The 16,209-nt window shown below is 38.6% G+C and overlaps 1 protein-coding gene across 1 annotated transcript in view; it reads right to left on the bottom strand.

Annotated features, from left to right (window-relative positions):
- The window catches only part of tdrd12 (tudor domain containing 12), a 197,954-nt gene that overhangs the window by 144,595 nt on the left and 37,150 nt on the right, over nucleotides 1-16,209 (bottom strand). Inside the window, exons 6-10 of the mRNA XM_072279710.1 lie at nucleotides 13,096-13,215; nucleotides 9,003-9,058; nucleotides 7,528-7,613; nucleotides 2,852-3,050; nucleotides 2,486-2,648 (exon numbers count right to left, since the gene is read on the bottom strand). Coding sequence (XP_072135811.1) covers nucleotides 2,486-2,648; nucleotides 2,852-3,050; nucleotides 7,528-7,613; nucleotides 9,003-9,058; nucleotides 13,096-13,215 — 624 coding nt within the window. The remainder of the gene's footprint in view (nucleotides 1-2,485; nucleotides 2,649-2,851; nucleotides 3,051-7,527; nucleotides 7,614-9,002; nucleotides 9,059-13,095; nucleotides 13,216-16,209) is intronic.

The following is a 16,209-nucleotide window of genomic DNA, read 5'->3' as shown; positions in this document are numbered from 1 at the left end:
GTGGGACACTGGGGTGTCATCTCATCGTCGTCTGTTTCCATTAGGGCAGGCAGGTCGTCTTCTCCTATGACTGCCCGCCTTGATGTTGAAGGTCGAGGTTCGTCGTCTGCTGTGGCTGATGTGGAAATCTTGCTTGACCGCTGAGCCTCGCGCATTTTTCTATCATACAGTTCTTTCTAAGCACTCAAACCATCTTGCAAATACTGTATGCCCTAAACCAACGTACCCTTTCAGAATTAAAGTCGTACATTATCATTGCAGTGAAAATCTCACGCAGTTGCTTCACGTTCAGTTCCTGGACCACTTCACTTTCGTTACTGAATTCGGTTTCGATTGTTATCCTTTCCTCTTCCAATTGCATCAGCTCTTCATCTATCAGTTCTCGGTCATGGGATTCCAAAACCTCTTCAACATCATCTTCGTCAACTTCCACAAGCCAAACTCACTTTGTCCTTACTTTGTTCACCACGATCGAAACGCTTAATTATGTCTAGTTTTACGCTAAGTGTAACACCCTTACGAGCACTTTTAGGCTTTTCCAATACCTTGGAACTCACCTTGTAGACAGCTGCTCACAGGCACGTGTTTAAGCAATGCCGGCGAGAATGCTCGGGGCGCGCGCTGATTTTTTAATCACGCGCTGTTTTTTTTAACATGCGCTGATTTTTTTTGCGCGCTGATTTTCCCCGCGCACTGCCTTTCTTCATAATAGTGAAAACACCTTCTGTTAGCGAAAACAGGGAACTAATGTCACAGTGAAGTTTCGTAAAATGAATGTTCGAAAAGCGGGGGACACCTGTATTGCAATTTGCCCTGCCTTTTTTGCTTCATAAAGTATTTTCCAGAAATGTAGGCTATTTTTAAATTGTAGGATGCTATAGAAGAAAAGGATAGTTTTATTAACAGTAGAAAAACAGAAACACTTTAATAGCCAACAGCTCTGAGTGGAGATCGGCATACAAATATGTAAATACACATGCAGCTAGGACATTGTGGTCACTAGTTTGGGAATGCAGGAGAAAGGAGGGAAGAGAAAGGATCTCATCAGGGTTGCAGATGGGAACTGCATGGTGCCAAGATGGGAATAGAGGCTATATCAATTAGGAAATATAATAATGCCACTGTGATGCACAGCAAGAGGTTTTGCAGGTGTTAAATTTAAGGATTCCTAACTCAGATTATAGACCTAAAACAAAGAAATTGCTATACATAGGGAAGTGATAATCAGACAATTTTGCTAGATTTTATGGGAAAATACTGGTATTTCTATATGTACCTGCCAACATGGCTATGTGCAAGTACCAACAAGTTTAGGTTCTCTACATGGATACGTGCAAATTTGTGTATAACATTTCAGGCTCTCTACTTGGAAATGTGCAAATAAGTGTATAACATTTGTCCAAATTGAGCCCATCACAATGACAATCCAACAAATATTATAGAAAAATACCTTAAGCAGCTTGCACCAGTTAAATCATTAAATTGTGAAGGATAGATACAAGTAAAAAAATGCTGCTAATAAATTGAAGGATTTTGTATCTAATGAAGCATATTAGACTGAACTTCCTACTTTGACATAGTAGAATGACAGAAGGATTCTCAAGAAATTTTTCTAAAGAAGGTTACATTCAGTCCAATTAAAATTTCCAAAGTCTAAGCAGAACTCAGGATAGACAGGGATAAACTATCTAGGAAGTCTAAGAATTAGAACCAGATAATTTGGAAGTGGAGCTCGAATGTTTTTCAGGATGACAAAAATTGGCTTAAGCTTGCAACTCTTCCACTTCTGTCGAATGACTCTGCATCAATTGATTGAGATTTTTGTTAACTGGAAACACTAAAGGAGATGGAATGAAGGCTACAATATGGGGAAATGTACATAATGTTAGGTGTCAAATCAAGTATCAACATTCCCTGTAATTTTTTTTAAAAAGAACTGCGCGGACCAACCATTGCTCTGAGCAGGATTTTTTTTAAAAACATGTTTTTAAAGTGGTACTTTAAATGTTTTTTTATAATATGCATACTATAAACATTTAGAATGAAAACTGAAAAATCACTTACTTTTGATTTTACATAATAATTGAGGTTATAATGAAAACCTCAAAGAAAACTTAACCTCAAAGAAAACTTATGAACACAATAAAGAAAACTTTTTACATTTTATAAACTTTTTCTCATCTGTCTTTATTCCAGATGCACAGTAACAAAGGTTGTGTGCACCGGTGCATTTCAGTTATTGCATGGCCGCACACCCATGCAGATTAGAGGGAACAGTGTCAGAAATAATCCAAATAAATGGAGAGTGGTTGTGAGAGGCTGATTGCTAATCTCCAATTCTTATTACTACTTCTGATTTGCTATAAATATTGTATAAGAAATGTGTACACTTCATGCAGTATTCAACATACAAATTTAAATTGTATAATATTCCTTTTCAACAAAAGGAATCGTATATTTATAAATATATAGACACATTACATACCTTGAATTTTCATCTGACTGCATTTTTGAGAGAAAAAATGATTGGAGCGGTTCTACTGAATTTCTCCTATGTAATGATGAGGGTGTCTTGCTGATATATTTGGAGAATACATTTTTATCTTCCTCTTTTAAACACTGGACAACTGATTCCTGGTCTGAAAAACCTACAGAACAGTTCGGAAATCCAAAGTATCAGAGTACTGCTGATAAGTAGGGGTCAAATGACTAGTGAAGACAATTTGATAACCTAGCTTGTATAATTTGCAGCTTTAGAAATAACTGACATTCTAATTTTCATACTATTCAAAATTTTCTGCTCCCATTCCAGAAATTATGAATAATTATTTGAACAAGAGCTGTGTCTTACCTTGGTTTTGTTCTGTTATTGTCGACATTTCTAAAATTTCAGACCAAAGGGCTAAAGCTTTATGAACAACTGTTTTCTTAACTGGTGATTCATTCTTTATGCACAATGTTGATGAATTTGGGCTTTTTACAAGGTTTTGATTCTTTGGCGAAACGTAGCGTGCAAACATTTTTGCAACTAATTCATCATTCATACACACCTACAGAAAGGAAGTTGGACATTGTCATCAATAAAAACTCAATGTTCAAGATTTTGGACGTTCTTTGTCAATAATTCCCAGCAACCATGATACATCTGAAACTGTCCACAATAAATAGAACAATAGCGTTCTATCAGCAGCCTCCTAAAATGGGTGGCTTGAGTACAAATAATAATTCAGATATCTTACTGTGGCCTGACCCCAAAGAAACTACATTTTGCTAATATTTAACTATGATCTTTGTGCCAAAAATATAGACATATTCAGATGATCTCAGCAGAACACTTGATTCATTTGTGGGATTGTGCTAACAGGGCCTGCATTTCATTGTCATGCCCCTACTGTTGAAGATATTGGTGGTGGGATCAGACCAGAACCTGGGTCTCTGGCAGTGTGAGGATTTGGTGTTGTGCCACTTTGCTGTCCTTGGGATTCATTACTGTTTTAAACTTTCATTCAGAATCATGATCCTCCATGCTGCATTTGACTCCAGCCAGTGGAGTTTTCCCTCAATGCTTTTCGGCTGATTCCATCCACACTTGACCAAAATTGTTTTGATATCAAAGTATTTGTTCTCACATCAGAAATTCAAGTTTTTTAAAATCTAGTTTGGACCAAAGCTATAAATACGTACTCAAATTGAATTTCTCCTATGTATGACAACAGTGTCTTGCTTTGGAGGATATGCTTCTATCTTGGTCTTTTAAACACTAGACATCAATTTTCTACATTAATAGGTAGATATCAGTGCTGCAGCTTTCTTGATGCATCTTGATATCTCTCTAATTCGAGGCTGTGCCTTTTTGATTTCATGCAATCATGAAAGGATACATGCAATCAAACAGGCTCACTTTATAATGGGGACATTTAACGGCTGAGAAGGGTGCTTTATTGATTTAAAAGATATTTCTATTTTTGATGGCAATATTTATTGATCATCTCTAATTGCCTAATATGGTGTTGACAAATGCTGTCTGGAACCACTGCAGTCCTTCTGATGACAGTACTCCTTCCTGTTCTGTTGTAAAGGGTATTTTGAGACTTAGACACAATAATGATAAAACAGTGATCGTCAAGATGGTATATGATTCAAACCCAACCCATGGGTGGTGGCATCCCAAACTGCCTGCTGCCTTTGTCCTTCTTAGTAGCAGAAGAATGCATTTGGAATTGCCTGGACAAGTATGTAGCTAAAAGCAAAAATGCTGGAAAATATCAGCTAGTTTGCAGCATCTATGGAAAGAGAAAATGTTAATGCTTCAGCTTGGAGAACCTTCATTCAAACTGAGAATGAGATGCATGGCCTGGCTTTGTTGGATTACACCTCCTCTCTATTTTTATGCACAGCTGGGCTGCTCCCAGTAAACCCTACTGCACTTCCGAATGAACCAGAATGTTCACAGCTAAAAAGGGTTACTACTGTACTACTTGGCACTACAATTGTGCCAAATAAAACAGATCAGAAATGGACATCCAAGGGGGTGCTACAAGCCATTAGCAGCAATTTTGTTCTTTATTTGCATAGCTTGTCTTCTTTTACACATTGGTTACTTGTCAGTCTTCATGAACAGCTTTTCATAAGTTCTATTGCAGTTATATTTTTTGTAAAAATGCCTGCAAGAAAATGAATCTCAAAGGAGCATATCAGAACATATACTTCTTTGGTTAAAAAATTTACTTTGAAATTTGCAAGTATATTCCACCGCTATGTTTAACCTCATGATGACATACATTTCACTTCACACTGCTACAAAGCCGAAACACCAACTTAGGTTCAGTGAGGTGTATAGAATTGCTTACCAGGCACCATCCTGGATTACATGCGTATTTACAGCAAAAGCAACTCACAATAAACAGACCCAAATAACTCCCCAACGATCAGCTTCCATGGTCCTACCACAACCAGTCATGAAAAATGATGTCACCAACAAGCACATTCTTTTGTTCCCCATTCCAAAAGGACTGTTCCCTCTGGGATGCTGTGACACATCCTACAATCAATAAACATTCCCCTACTCATGTCACCCTCTCACGCAACTGCTGGAGAGGCATCAGTTTCTACTTAATTTACTTCCTTCCTCCCATCTCAGGACCCAAAAAAAGTCAGGACTTTTTCCAGTTACAGTCTACTGCATTTGTTGCTTGTGATGTGGTCGCTCCTTGTTGCAGAACACTGCATTCAGGCTGCAAGTCATTTGTCTGTGACCTCAATTCTCTACACCATTGAGACTCTCCATCTGTGTAGGCTCTTCAAACAAAGTTATGTATGCAAGCTCAACGACAGATACTCATCTTTTGACATGATACATCACTGCCTTCAGAACTCCAGTGAAATCAATAGTTCCTGATAATCAACTACTACAGCCTTGCCTCTCACATTTCCTGCACTGTTTTTTTTTTATATATAGCATCTTCCAGTAATTTCAGATTTCATTTGTGTCCTCTTCAGGTTCTGAAGGAAGCAGCTGGAGAGATTGCGGAGGCATTAACAATGATCTTTCAAGAATTGATAGATTCTGACATTGTACCGGGTGACAGGAAAATTGCAAATATTACTCTACTATTTAAGAAGGGTGGGAGGCAGCAGAAAGGAAACTATAGATCTGTTAGCCTGACATCAGTGGTTGGGAAGCTGTTGGAATTGATTGTTAGGGATGAGATTACAGAGTACCTGGAGGCACATGACAAGATAGGCCAAAACCAGCATGGTTTCCTGAAAGGAAAATCCTGCTCAACTAACCTACTGCAATCTTTTGAGGAAATTTCAAGCAGGGTAGACAAAGGAGATGCAGTAGATGTGGTGTACTTAGATTTTCAGAAGGCCTTTGACAAGGTGCTGCCCATGAGGCTGCTTAGCAAGATAAGAGCCTGTGGAATTACAGGGGAGTTACTAGCATGGATGGAGCAATGGCTGATCAACAGAAAACACAGTGGGAATGCACGGATCCTATTCTGGCTGGCTGCCAGTTACCAATGGAGTTCCACAGGGGTCAATGTTGGGACTGCTGCTTTTTATGATGTGTGTCAATGATTTGGACTATGGGATTAATGGATTTGTGGCTAAATTTGCCAATGATACAAAGATAGGTGGAGGAGTGGGTAGTGTTGAGGAAATAGAGAGGCTGCAGAGAGACTTAGATAGTTTAGGGGAATGGGCAAAGAAGTGGCAAATGAAATAGTGTTGGAAAGTATATGGTCATGCACTTTGGTGGAAGAAATAAAAGGGCAGACTATAATTTAAATGGGAAGAGAATTCAAAATGCAGAGATGCAAAGGGAATTGGGAGCGCTTGTGCAGGATGCCCTAAAGATTAATCTCCAGGTTGAGTCAGTGGTGAAGACGACGAATCCTGTGTTGGCATTCATTTCAAGAGGTATAGAATATAAGAGCAGGGATGTGATGTTGAGGCTCTATAAGGCACTCATGAGACCACACGGAGTATTGTGTGCAGTTTTGGGCTCCTTATTTTAGGAAGGATATATTGACATTGGAAAGGGTTCAGAGAAGATTCACGAGAATGATTCCAGGAATGAAAGGGTTACCGTATGAGGAATGTTGGGCAGCTCTTGGGCTGTATTCCCTGGAGTTCAGGAGAATGAGAGGAGATTTCATAGAAACGTTCCAAATGTGAAAATGCCTAAACAGATCAGATATGGCAAAGTTATTTCCCATGGTAGGGGATTCTAGGATAAGAGGGCATGACTTCAGGATTGAAGGGCGTCCATGTAGAACACAGATGCAGAGAAATTACTTTTAGTCAGAGGGTGGTAGATCTGTGGAATTTGTTGCCACGAGCGGCTGTGGAGGCCAAGTCATTGGATGTATTTAAGGCAGAGATAGATAGGTTCTTGATTAGCCAAGGCATCAAAGGGTATGGGGAGAAGGCAGGGGAGTGGAGATGACTGGAAGTATTGGATCAGCCCATGTTTGAATGGTGGAGCACACTCGATGGGCCGAATGGCCTACTTCTACTCCTTTATCTTATGGTCTTATTTACACCACCCTAGAAAATGTACTATTATTCACTTTTAGCCACAGCCACTATTACTTGTGCAATTTCATCCATTCTGGTCTCCTTCCCTTTTGTTCTCTCTGCCCCTCTCCTCTATCAGAACTTAATCAAAAACTGGAGATGTTAGATTAAAGAGTTGACGATCTGAAATGTTAACTGATCCTCTCTGCAAATACTGCTTCACCAATTAAAGAAATTCAAGCAGTTTCAGTTTTTTTCCCCTTCGTTATGGGGTTAATTATTGGTTAATGTCTCATGACTACAAAATATTGCAGGCTGGCTAAATCTGTAGGCCTAATATAAGCAGCACTTAACAGTGATGGAATTTCAGCATTTTTAGAATATACACAGAAATTAAGTTATTTAATTGTGATAATTATAAATAAAATAAATGCATAATATCTAGAATTTCCTTAAAGAAAACTGCTTAATGTATAGAAATAGATGAGTAATTGAAGAGTTTACCTTTCCATCTTTCAAAGTGAGATATAGTTGAACTGCAATAGTATCCCCAGCAATACCTTTTACTTTTGCCTCAGCAATCTGAGATTCTGTTGTTACAGACAATAAAAGAAATCATACTAGGAATCCCACAGAATGGCAGTCTCAGTTTAAAATTTATGCATAATCTGTGGCAGACTAAACCAAAACAATTTTTAAAACTAAATTTAGTATTAAGCTTCCTTTCATTAGCAAAGTACTAGCTATTATACTATACAAAGTTGCAAAAAATATCTAGTTCTGTTGACTGATACAATAACTGGAAAACATGCCATTTGGAAGTTATTATAGACAACATAGAAACAAAGAAAACATACAGCACAATACAGGCCCTTCAGCCCACAAAGCTGTGCCGAACATGTCCCTGCCTTAGACCTACCTAGGCTTTACCCATAGCCCTCTATTTTTCTAAGCTTCATGTAGTCATCCAGGAGTCTCTTAAAAGACCACCACCGCTGGCAGCCCATTCCATGCACTCACCACTCTCTGCGTAAAAAATTTACCCCTGCCATCTCCTCTATACCTACTTCCAAGTACCTTAAAACTATGCCCTCTCGTGCTAGCCATTTCAGCCCTGGGGAAAAGCCTCTGACTATCCACACAATCAATGCCTCTCATTATCTTGAACACCTCTATCAGGTCACCTCTCATCCTCCGTCACGAGGAAACCCATTTTCCCTCGGGATCAATAGAGTATATCTATCACTCCAAGGAGAAAAGGCCGGTTTCACTCAACCTATTCTCATAAAGCATGCTCCCCAATCCAGGCAACATCCTTGTAGATCTGCACACTTCCTATGGTTTCCATGCCCTTCCTGTAGTGAGACGACCAGAATTGAGCACAGTACTCAAATGGGGTCTGACCAGGGTCCTATATAGCTGCAACATTACCTCTCGGCTCTTAAACTCAATCCCACGATTGATGAAGGCCAATGCATCATTTCCCTTCTTAACCACAGAGTCAACCTGCATAGCAGCTTTGAGTATCCTATGGACTTGGACCCCAAGATCCCTCTGATCCTCCACACTGCCAAGAGTCTTACCATTAATGCTATATTCTGCCATCATATTTGACCTACCAAAATGAACCACCTCACACTTATCTGGGTTAAACTCCACCTGCCACTTCTCAGTCTGGTTTTACACCCTATCAATGTTCCGTTGTAACCTCTGACAGCCCTCCACACTATCCACAACACCCCCAACCTTTGTGTCATCAGCAAATTTACTAACCCATCCCTCCACTTCCTGATCCAGGTCATTTATAAAAATCACAAAGACTAGGGGTAGGATTCACAAAGAGTAGGATTATTTAAAATACAATAACATGAATACAAAGTTTGTTTGCACGAATCACCAACATTTAGCTGAATACTCAATTGGAATACATGCTCATGTTTTGTGAGTCTTAAACCAATAGAGAACCAAGAACAACATACCTTGAGCCATTTTTTGGAAATACTGTATTGCAGCCCTATCCCATCTTCCTGCTGGACTGTAAATTTAGGGGGAAGAGAAGCAGTGCTTAACTTTTTATTACAAAAATAAGTATTAAAATAAAGAGAGGTGATTAAAAGGTTTTAAGTAGTAGGTAATTTACTTCTTTATTTTGGACACAGCTTTACCATCAAAAAGAAAACACAAAATAGTTTACATAAAAAAAAACAATTAGGTATAATAGTACAGATTCTTGAAAAAGATTAAATGATGCAAAATAAATCTAAATTAACAGATACATTTAGCATATGAACTACTACCTTCAAGAAAACATGGAAAATCCATAAAAACCTTTCACTAGTTTGATTTGATTCTGCCATGATGAGGGGTGTTTTTATTCATTTTCGTAGAAATGGTATGATTAACATCATTTGTTACCCCAGCAATTAGATCAACAGGCAGCATAATCTTTCTAAAGACACAATTCCTTTGGACTAATTTCCTGAGAATGAAACATTATTCCTGCTTTTATCAGTTTTCTTATGCTATCATCTCTTACAAAATTAAACCCCATACCGTGTACACATGGAAGACACTGATCATAACAATAAACAGTACTCAATGAGATGCTTCTGGTTTTATATGAGAGGGATAATAAGTCAGCCATAATAGAGTGGCAGAGCAGACTCAATGAGCCGAACAGCCTAATTCTTATTGTCTTATAGATAAGCTATGTAAAAAAAAAAATTGATGTCCGTAGAAGATCCAAGAACTTCTTACTGGTAAGGGGTCTTAACCACATGATTAAGGCTTGATTTAGCCATAATGGGTACCATCTAATCTGGCTGATGCCAGAGATTATAAGGCATCCATCTTCCTTCAGGTGAGCACTACTCTTAACTTCCAGTACTGATTATGGCCAAGCCTCCTTTCTCTCTTCCCATAAATACACACACATACCCAAACTAAAGTACACATAGCTGATGATAGTTGACTCTTGCAATCATCTTTTTCTTAGCCATTCTGTCTGACACTATCCCATCCTCACCCATGACCATCCTTAATCACTTACCTGATTATCAGCCATTACCTTCTCCACTTGCTTGCTTCCTTTCTCGTAATTTTCCATTTGGTACCCTCCACCCTCTTTCCTACCCATATACAATATTCTCCCCATCTCACTTTTGGCATAATGGCAATAGATCACAAATGATGGCCAATTCATGCAACACTTAGAATATTGCACACAAGTCAAGCTCTGAGTGTTTCTCAGGTCAATTAATGTCTGAGTGCCCCAACTCAACAGTCCTCTCCTCTTTACAGATGCTAACTTGATTTATCTAGCTTCAGATGGTTTTGATTATAGCTGTGATATTTAGCATTGCTTCTTTTTTCCTTTTATTCCCTTCAGTTACTTCTTGCCTATTTGTAAACTCCATATTTACATGGACTACATAATAAGAGTTCCCTAGCAATCCAGTCAAATGTAATTTCCAATTGTAAATAAGTTCTGATGAAGACCCCAGAAGGCTGTGGAGGCCAAGTCTCTGGATGCTTTCAAAACAGAGATGGATAGAGCTCTTAAAGATAGCGGAATCAAAGGTTATGGGGATAAGGCAGGAACGGGATACTGATTGTGGATGATCAGCCATGATCACAGTGAATGGCGGTGCTGGCTCGAAGGGCCTACTCCTGCACCCATTGTCTATTGAACTTAATTATAGGATGGAGATTGCCATAACAACAATCTCTTACTTAATGTCAGCAAGACCAAGGAGCTGATTGACTTCAGGAGAAGAAAACCAGGGTCCTGAGCCAGTACTCGTCAGAGGATCAGAGGTAGAGAGGGTTATCAACTTTAAATTCCTCAGTATTATTATTTCAGAGGACCTGGCTTGGGCCCAGCAGATAAGTGCTATAATGAAGAAAGCATGGTAGTGCCTCTACTTCAAGAGTTTGCAAAGATTCAGCATGACATCTAAAAGTTTGACAAACTTCTATAGATGTATAGTGGAGAGTATGTTGACTGCCTAATCATGGCCTGGTATGGAAACACCAATGCCCTTGAATGGAAAATCCCACAAAAAGTAGTGAATACGGCCCAGTCTATCACAGTAAAGTCCCACCCCTCCCCCCACCACCATTGAGTACATGTACATGAAATGCTGTTGCAGGAAAGCAGCATCAATCATCAGGGACCTGCAACACCCAGGACATGCTCTCTTCTCGCTACTGCCATTAGGGAAGTATGATAATAATCACTCAGGCATAGTTATTATCCCTCAAACATCAGGCTCTTGAACCAAAGGGGGCAACTTCACTTGCCCCATCAGTGAAATGTTCCCACAACCCTTGGACTCACTTTCAAGGACTCTTCATCTCATGTTCTCGATATTTATTGCTTATTGAATTCCTTCTTTCTTTTTGTAATTGCACAGTTTACTGTCTTCTGCACACTGGCTAAATGTCCAAGTTGGTACAGTCTTTCATTGATTCTATTATGGCTATTATTCTAAGGACTTGATGAGTATACCCAAAAGAAAATGAATCTCAGGGTTGTATATAGTGACATACGAGGGGTGATTGATAAGTTTGTGGCCTAATGTAGAAGGGGTCAATTTTGGAAAACCTAGCACATTTATTTTTCCTACATTTACACACTTAGTCCAGTAGTCATGGAGCATACAGATCCCTTCTTTGTAGAAGTAATCCACAGCAGGGGTGTAGGAGATGAGTTATTAACTTCAAACTTTCTGCATTTTCACTCAAAGAGTTGAACTGCACATGCATGTAACGAGAGCTGTATAACTCATTTCCTTCTACCTTAGGCCACAAACTTATCAATCACCCCTGTTGTGGACCACCTAGAAGTCCAAGACGCTCTCGTTACATGCACATGCAGTTCAACTCTTTAAGTGATAATGCAGAAAGTTTGAAGTTTATACCTCATCTCCTTCTACCTTAGGTCACAAACTTATCAATCACCCTGCTGTGGACCAGTTCTTACAAAGAAGGGATCTGTATGCTCCACGACCGCTGGACTAAATGTGTACATGTAGGAGGGGACTATGTTGAAAAATAAATGCGCTAGGTTTTCTAAAATTGACTCCTTCTACCTTAGGCCACGAACTTATCAATCACCCCTTGTACATGTACTGATAATAAATTTACTTGGAACTTTGAAAGTCCACAGTCCAGATGCTACACTACCTTAAAGCAAGAGTCATAGCAGCTATTTTAAGCTTAAAAATTAACATATTAAATGAATACATTCTAATAGTAAAGATCAGCTGACTTACAAAAAAGATGGCTTAAAGGGGCTAATTCAGGGGTCCCCAACCTTTTTCGCATCACGGACCGGTTTAATATTGACAATATTCTTGCGGACTGGCCGACCCGGGTTGGTGGGGGGGGGGGGGGGTGTTCAAGTAGGGTTAAACTCACCTCAACAGGTCTTTTACAGTTAGGGTTGCCAACTTTCTCACACGGGACAGTATTTACCCTGAGAAAGACTGCCATGACCATGAAGCCTTGCGTGGGCACCTGTGTGCGCATGCGTGACGCGTGCATGCGTGTATGTGCCGATTTTTTTCCCACAAATCAGTTTTGACTTAATCTTCCTGACTACACTGCACATACATTATTTCTACTTTATATAGGCTGGGTATTTATCATATCATTCCTGCTTTTACTATATGTTAGTGTTATTTTAGGTTTTATGTGTTATTTGGTACGATTTGGTACGTTATCTTTTGGGTCTGGGAATGCTCAAAAATTGTTCCCATATAAATTAATGGTAATTGCTTCTTTGCTTTACGCCATTTCGGGACGAAAAGTTTCATAGGAACGCTCTACTTTAGCGGGGGAAATACGGGACAAGGGCGTATTTAACAGTGCATGACAGGGAATATGGAAAGGTGCAGTTAACTCATATCGTTTCCTCACGGCCTGGTGTTTCGGGACCACTGGACTAATTAATGGGTAGTGTTGTTTCAACCAGATGTTTACATTTGAAGTCAGATTTGATCACATAATCAAAGTTTATCTTAACTTTATATAAAAATACAATTAATATTTTGGAACATTCACACTCACCCAATTATTGCTTTCTCCTCACAAATATTAATATTCAATGTAACTGGCTGTATACCAAATAATGTGAACTTTTTTGCTCGATATGGTAACTTCCAAAAAGTATCAACTGCCCTTCGAACACTAAACAGAAACATTGAATATCATGGTAATGGAAAGAAATGAAATCAGAAATACAACAGTACATGATAATTTAAAGCAAATAAAATGGTGGCTTTAAAGAGGAATTACTTAATAAGGAAAATAATCATTATAAATATATATTCCCAAGAAAATGCACAAAATTGTGGACAACCTTAATCTTTACTTCTTAAGTAAAGATTATGATTATAACTCACTCCAGTTAGTATTGTCTCAATATCAACATTTGAGAGATTGTTCTTTGGGCAGTGTGACAAAGTAGATATATGATGTTTCCACTCTAGGAGAGTCTCAAACAAAGAGAAGAATATCTTTTAAAACTTTCTGAGGAGCCCAATAATTTTGTACCACAGAGGATAGCTAATTTTTGGAGATATGTGGAGACCAGATCATTTGGAGGTATTTAAAGATGTAGAAAACTTTTTGAAAGATTGGGATATTCAGGTTGAAGGGAACAGATGAAAGGAGAGCTTGGAGCTCGATATATTGAATGATGGAGCAGGCTTGAGGAGCCAGGGTGCCCTACTGCTGGTTCTATTTTGTGTTCTTGTGCATGCAGCTTTGAGGAGAGATCGAGGTCATCAAGTGCACAATTTATTTCATTAAGGATTCACCAAATGCAGAATAGGTGTCAGCTTTAAACTGCATTTTATGAAAATCAATATTCATAACTTAACTCTTTTGCTTATTCAAAGCAACCAATGATGTTTTCCTAGAGAATATTTCATTTGAGGATATTTTTCTGGATTATATGCAATTATTTGGGTTAAATAATTGGCAAACTTCTAGAGATGTGTGGTGAGAAGAATGCTGACTGGCTGCATTAAGGTCAGGTATGGGAACACCAATGCCATTGATTGTAAAATCGTACAAAAAGTAGTGGATTCAGTCTGGTACATCAGGAGTAAAACCCTACCAACCATTGAGCACCTACATGAAACATTGCCATAGAAAAGCAGCATCCATCATCAAAGATCCTCATAACCCAGGCCATGCACCCAGCGAGAACTGCTGCCATCAGGTAGAAAGTACAAGTGTCTCAGGGCTCGCATCACCAGGTTCAAGAACAGTTATTATACTTCAACCATCAGGTACTTGAACAAAAAGGAATAACTACACTCATTCTACTTCTGGCGCTTTCACAACCGCTGGTCTCACTTTAAGGACTCTTTATCATGTTATTTCATGCGTGTTATTTATTTATATTTTCATTTGCAGTTTGCTGTCCATTGATCCTGTTTACAGTTACTGTTCTATAGATTTGCTAAGTATGCCCACAGAAAAAGAATCTCAGGATTTTATATGGTGACATGTATGTACTCCTATAATAAATTTTATATTGAACTTTGAATAATTAGAGCCAAATTAAAATGTAACGGATTGTTACAACACAGGGAATAGCTATCATCCATGCCGGCTAATTCAGCAATCCAATCAGTACCTTTCCAGGAGTCTTTCTCCATTACGAAGCAAATTATTTCCTTCAAGTGTCTATCTTATTTCTTTTTGAATGCCTTGACCATCCTTACAGATAGGAAGTTCAGATGACAATAATCAAATTGTTCTGAAAGGTTTTTCCTCGCATGGCCCTATTCATGCCCCATCTTTTACCTATTTACCTATTTTAAGTACAATGAACCATCCACCAAGGATGGTACTGGGTCTGGAAGGCCTGAGTTATAAGGAGCAGCTGGATAAATTATTTTCTCCCCCTAGAGAATAGGAAACTGAGGAGTGACCTTTTATAGAGGTCACTGAACCATCCACCGACAAAAATAGGTTCTCTCAACCCTCTCTAAATCAATTGTAATTTTGAATATTTCGATTAAGTAGAGCAAAATTATAATTGCTGCAGCTTGTTCTCCATTACCTTAATTTTATAAATCACAATAATAAACATGAGCTGCGTAATAATATTATACACACTAAACAGTAACTTTCTAAATGCTTATCTGGATGGTTTTGCTGGGCCATGAGGCATACAGAATAATGTGGCCTCTTACCAATGTTTCTTGTGCATTGGTCTCATTGTTCTATTCAGAGATGCTTCTGAATTTAAATTGCATACACACAGAAAATTTGTATGAATAATTAGTTTCATCCATCCCAAAAAACAGTGTTGCCTCCCAACCGTCTTTCTCTAAAAACAATTCTAGTGTCCCCATTCTGCATTAGCTGCTGTACCCCAGCCCGGAACCACTCTAGGATAAACTTTCTATTTTTAAAATCCAGTGAAGCTCATTTATTCTCACACACTTAAAAAAAATGCAATTTCTTTGTAAACAGCCAAGAAAAATATTCCTTGGCTATGAAAATTAAGCTACTGAACAAAATGTAACACATTTCACAAGAACAAACTTGCAGAACACTTACACCATTTGGTTTTTGCATTTATAGGTTTAGAATTAGAACATGAAAACAAGCTCTTCAGTTCAAATCATCCATGCTATCTAAGCTAGTCCAAATTGCCTGCAATTGGCCCATATATCCACGTACCTGCGAGTATGCTTTTAAATGTTGTTATTGTACCCACCTCTACTACTACTTCTGGTAGCTCATTCCATAGAAACACTAAGCACTGCATGAATATCTTGCCTTTCAGGTCCCTTTAAATCTTTTTCTTCTCACTATAAACCTGTGCCCTCTAGTTTTAGACTCCCCTACCCTTGGAAAAAGAATTTGACCATTCACCTGATCTATGTCCCTCATTTATATCACTATAAAGGTCACTCCTCAATCTCCTATGCTGCCAGGGTAAAAAAAAAACAGCCTGTCTAGACTCTCCCCTTATAACTCAAGCATTCTAGTAACATTCTTGTGAATCTTTTCTGTTCCCTTTCAAGTTTAATGACAACCTTCCTAAGGCAAGGTGACCAGCATTGTACACAATACAATCTCACCAACATTTTGTACAGCTGTAACATAATATTCAAACTTTTGTGCTTAATGCCTTGACCAATGAAAGCATATGTGCTA

This window comes from Mobula birostris, chromosome 15, assembly GCF_030028105.1.
Source record: "Mobula birostris isolate sMobBir1 chromosome 15, sMobBir1.hap1, whole genome shotgun sequence".
NCBI lineage: Eukaryota > Metazoa > Chordata > Chondrichthyes > Myliobatiformes > Myliobatidae > Mobula > Mobula birostris.
The sequence above is the reverse complement of the archived record's forward strand: the minus strand, read 5'-3'. Positions and strand labels throughout refer to the sequence as shown.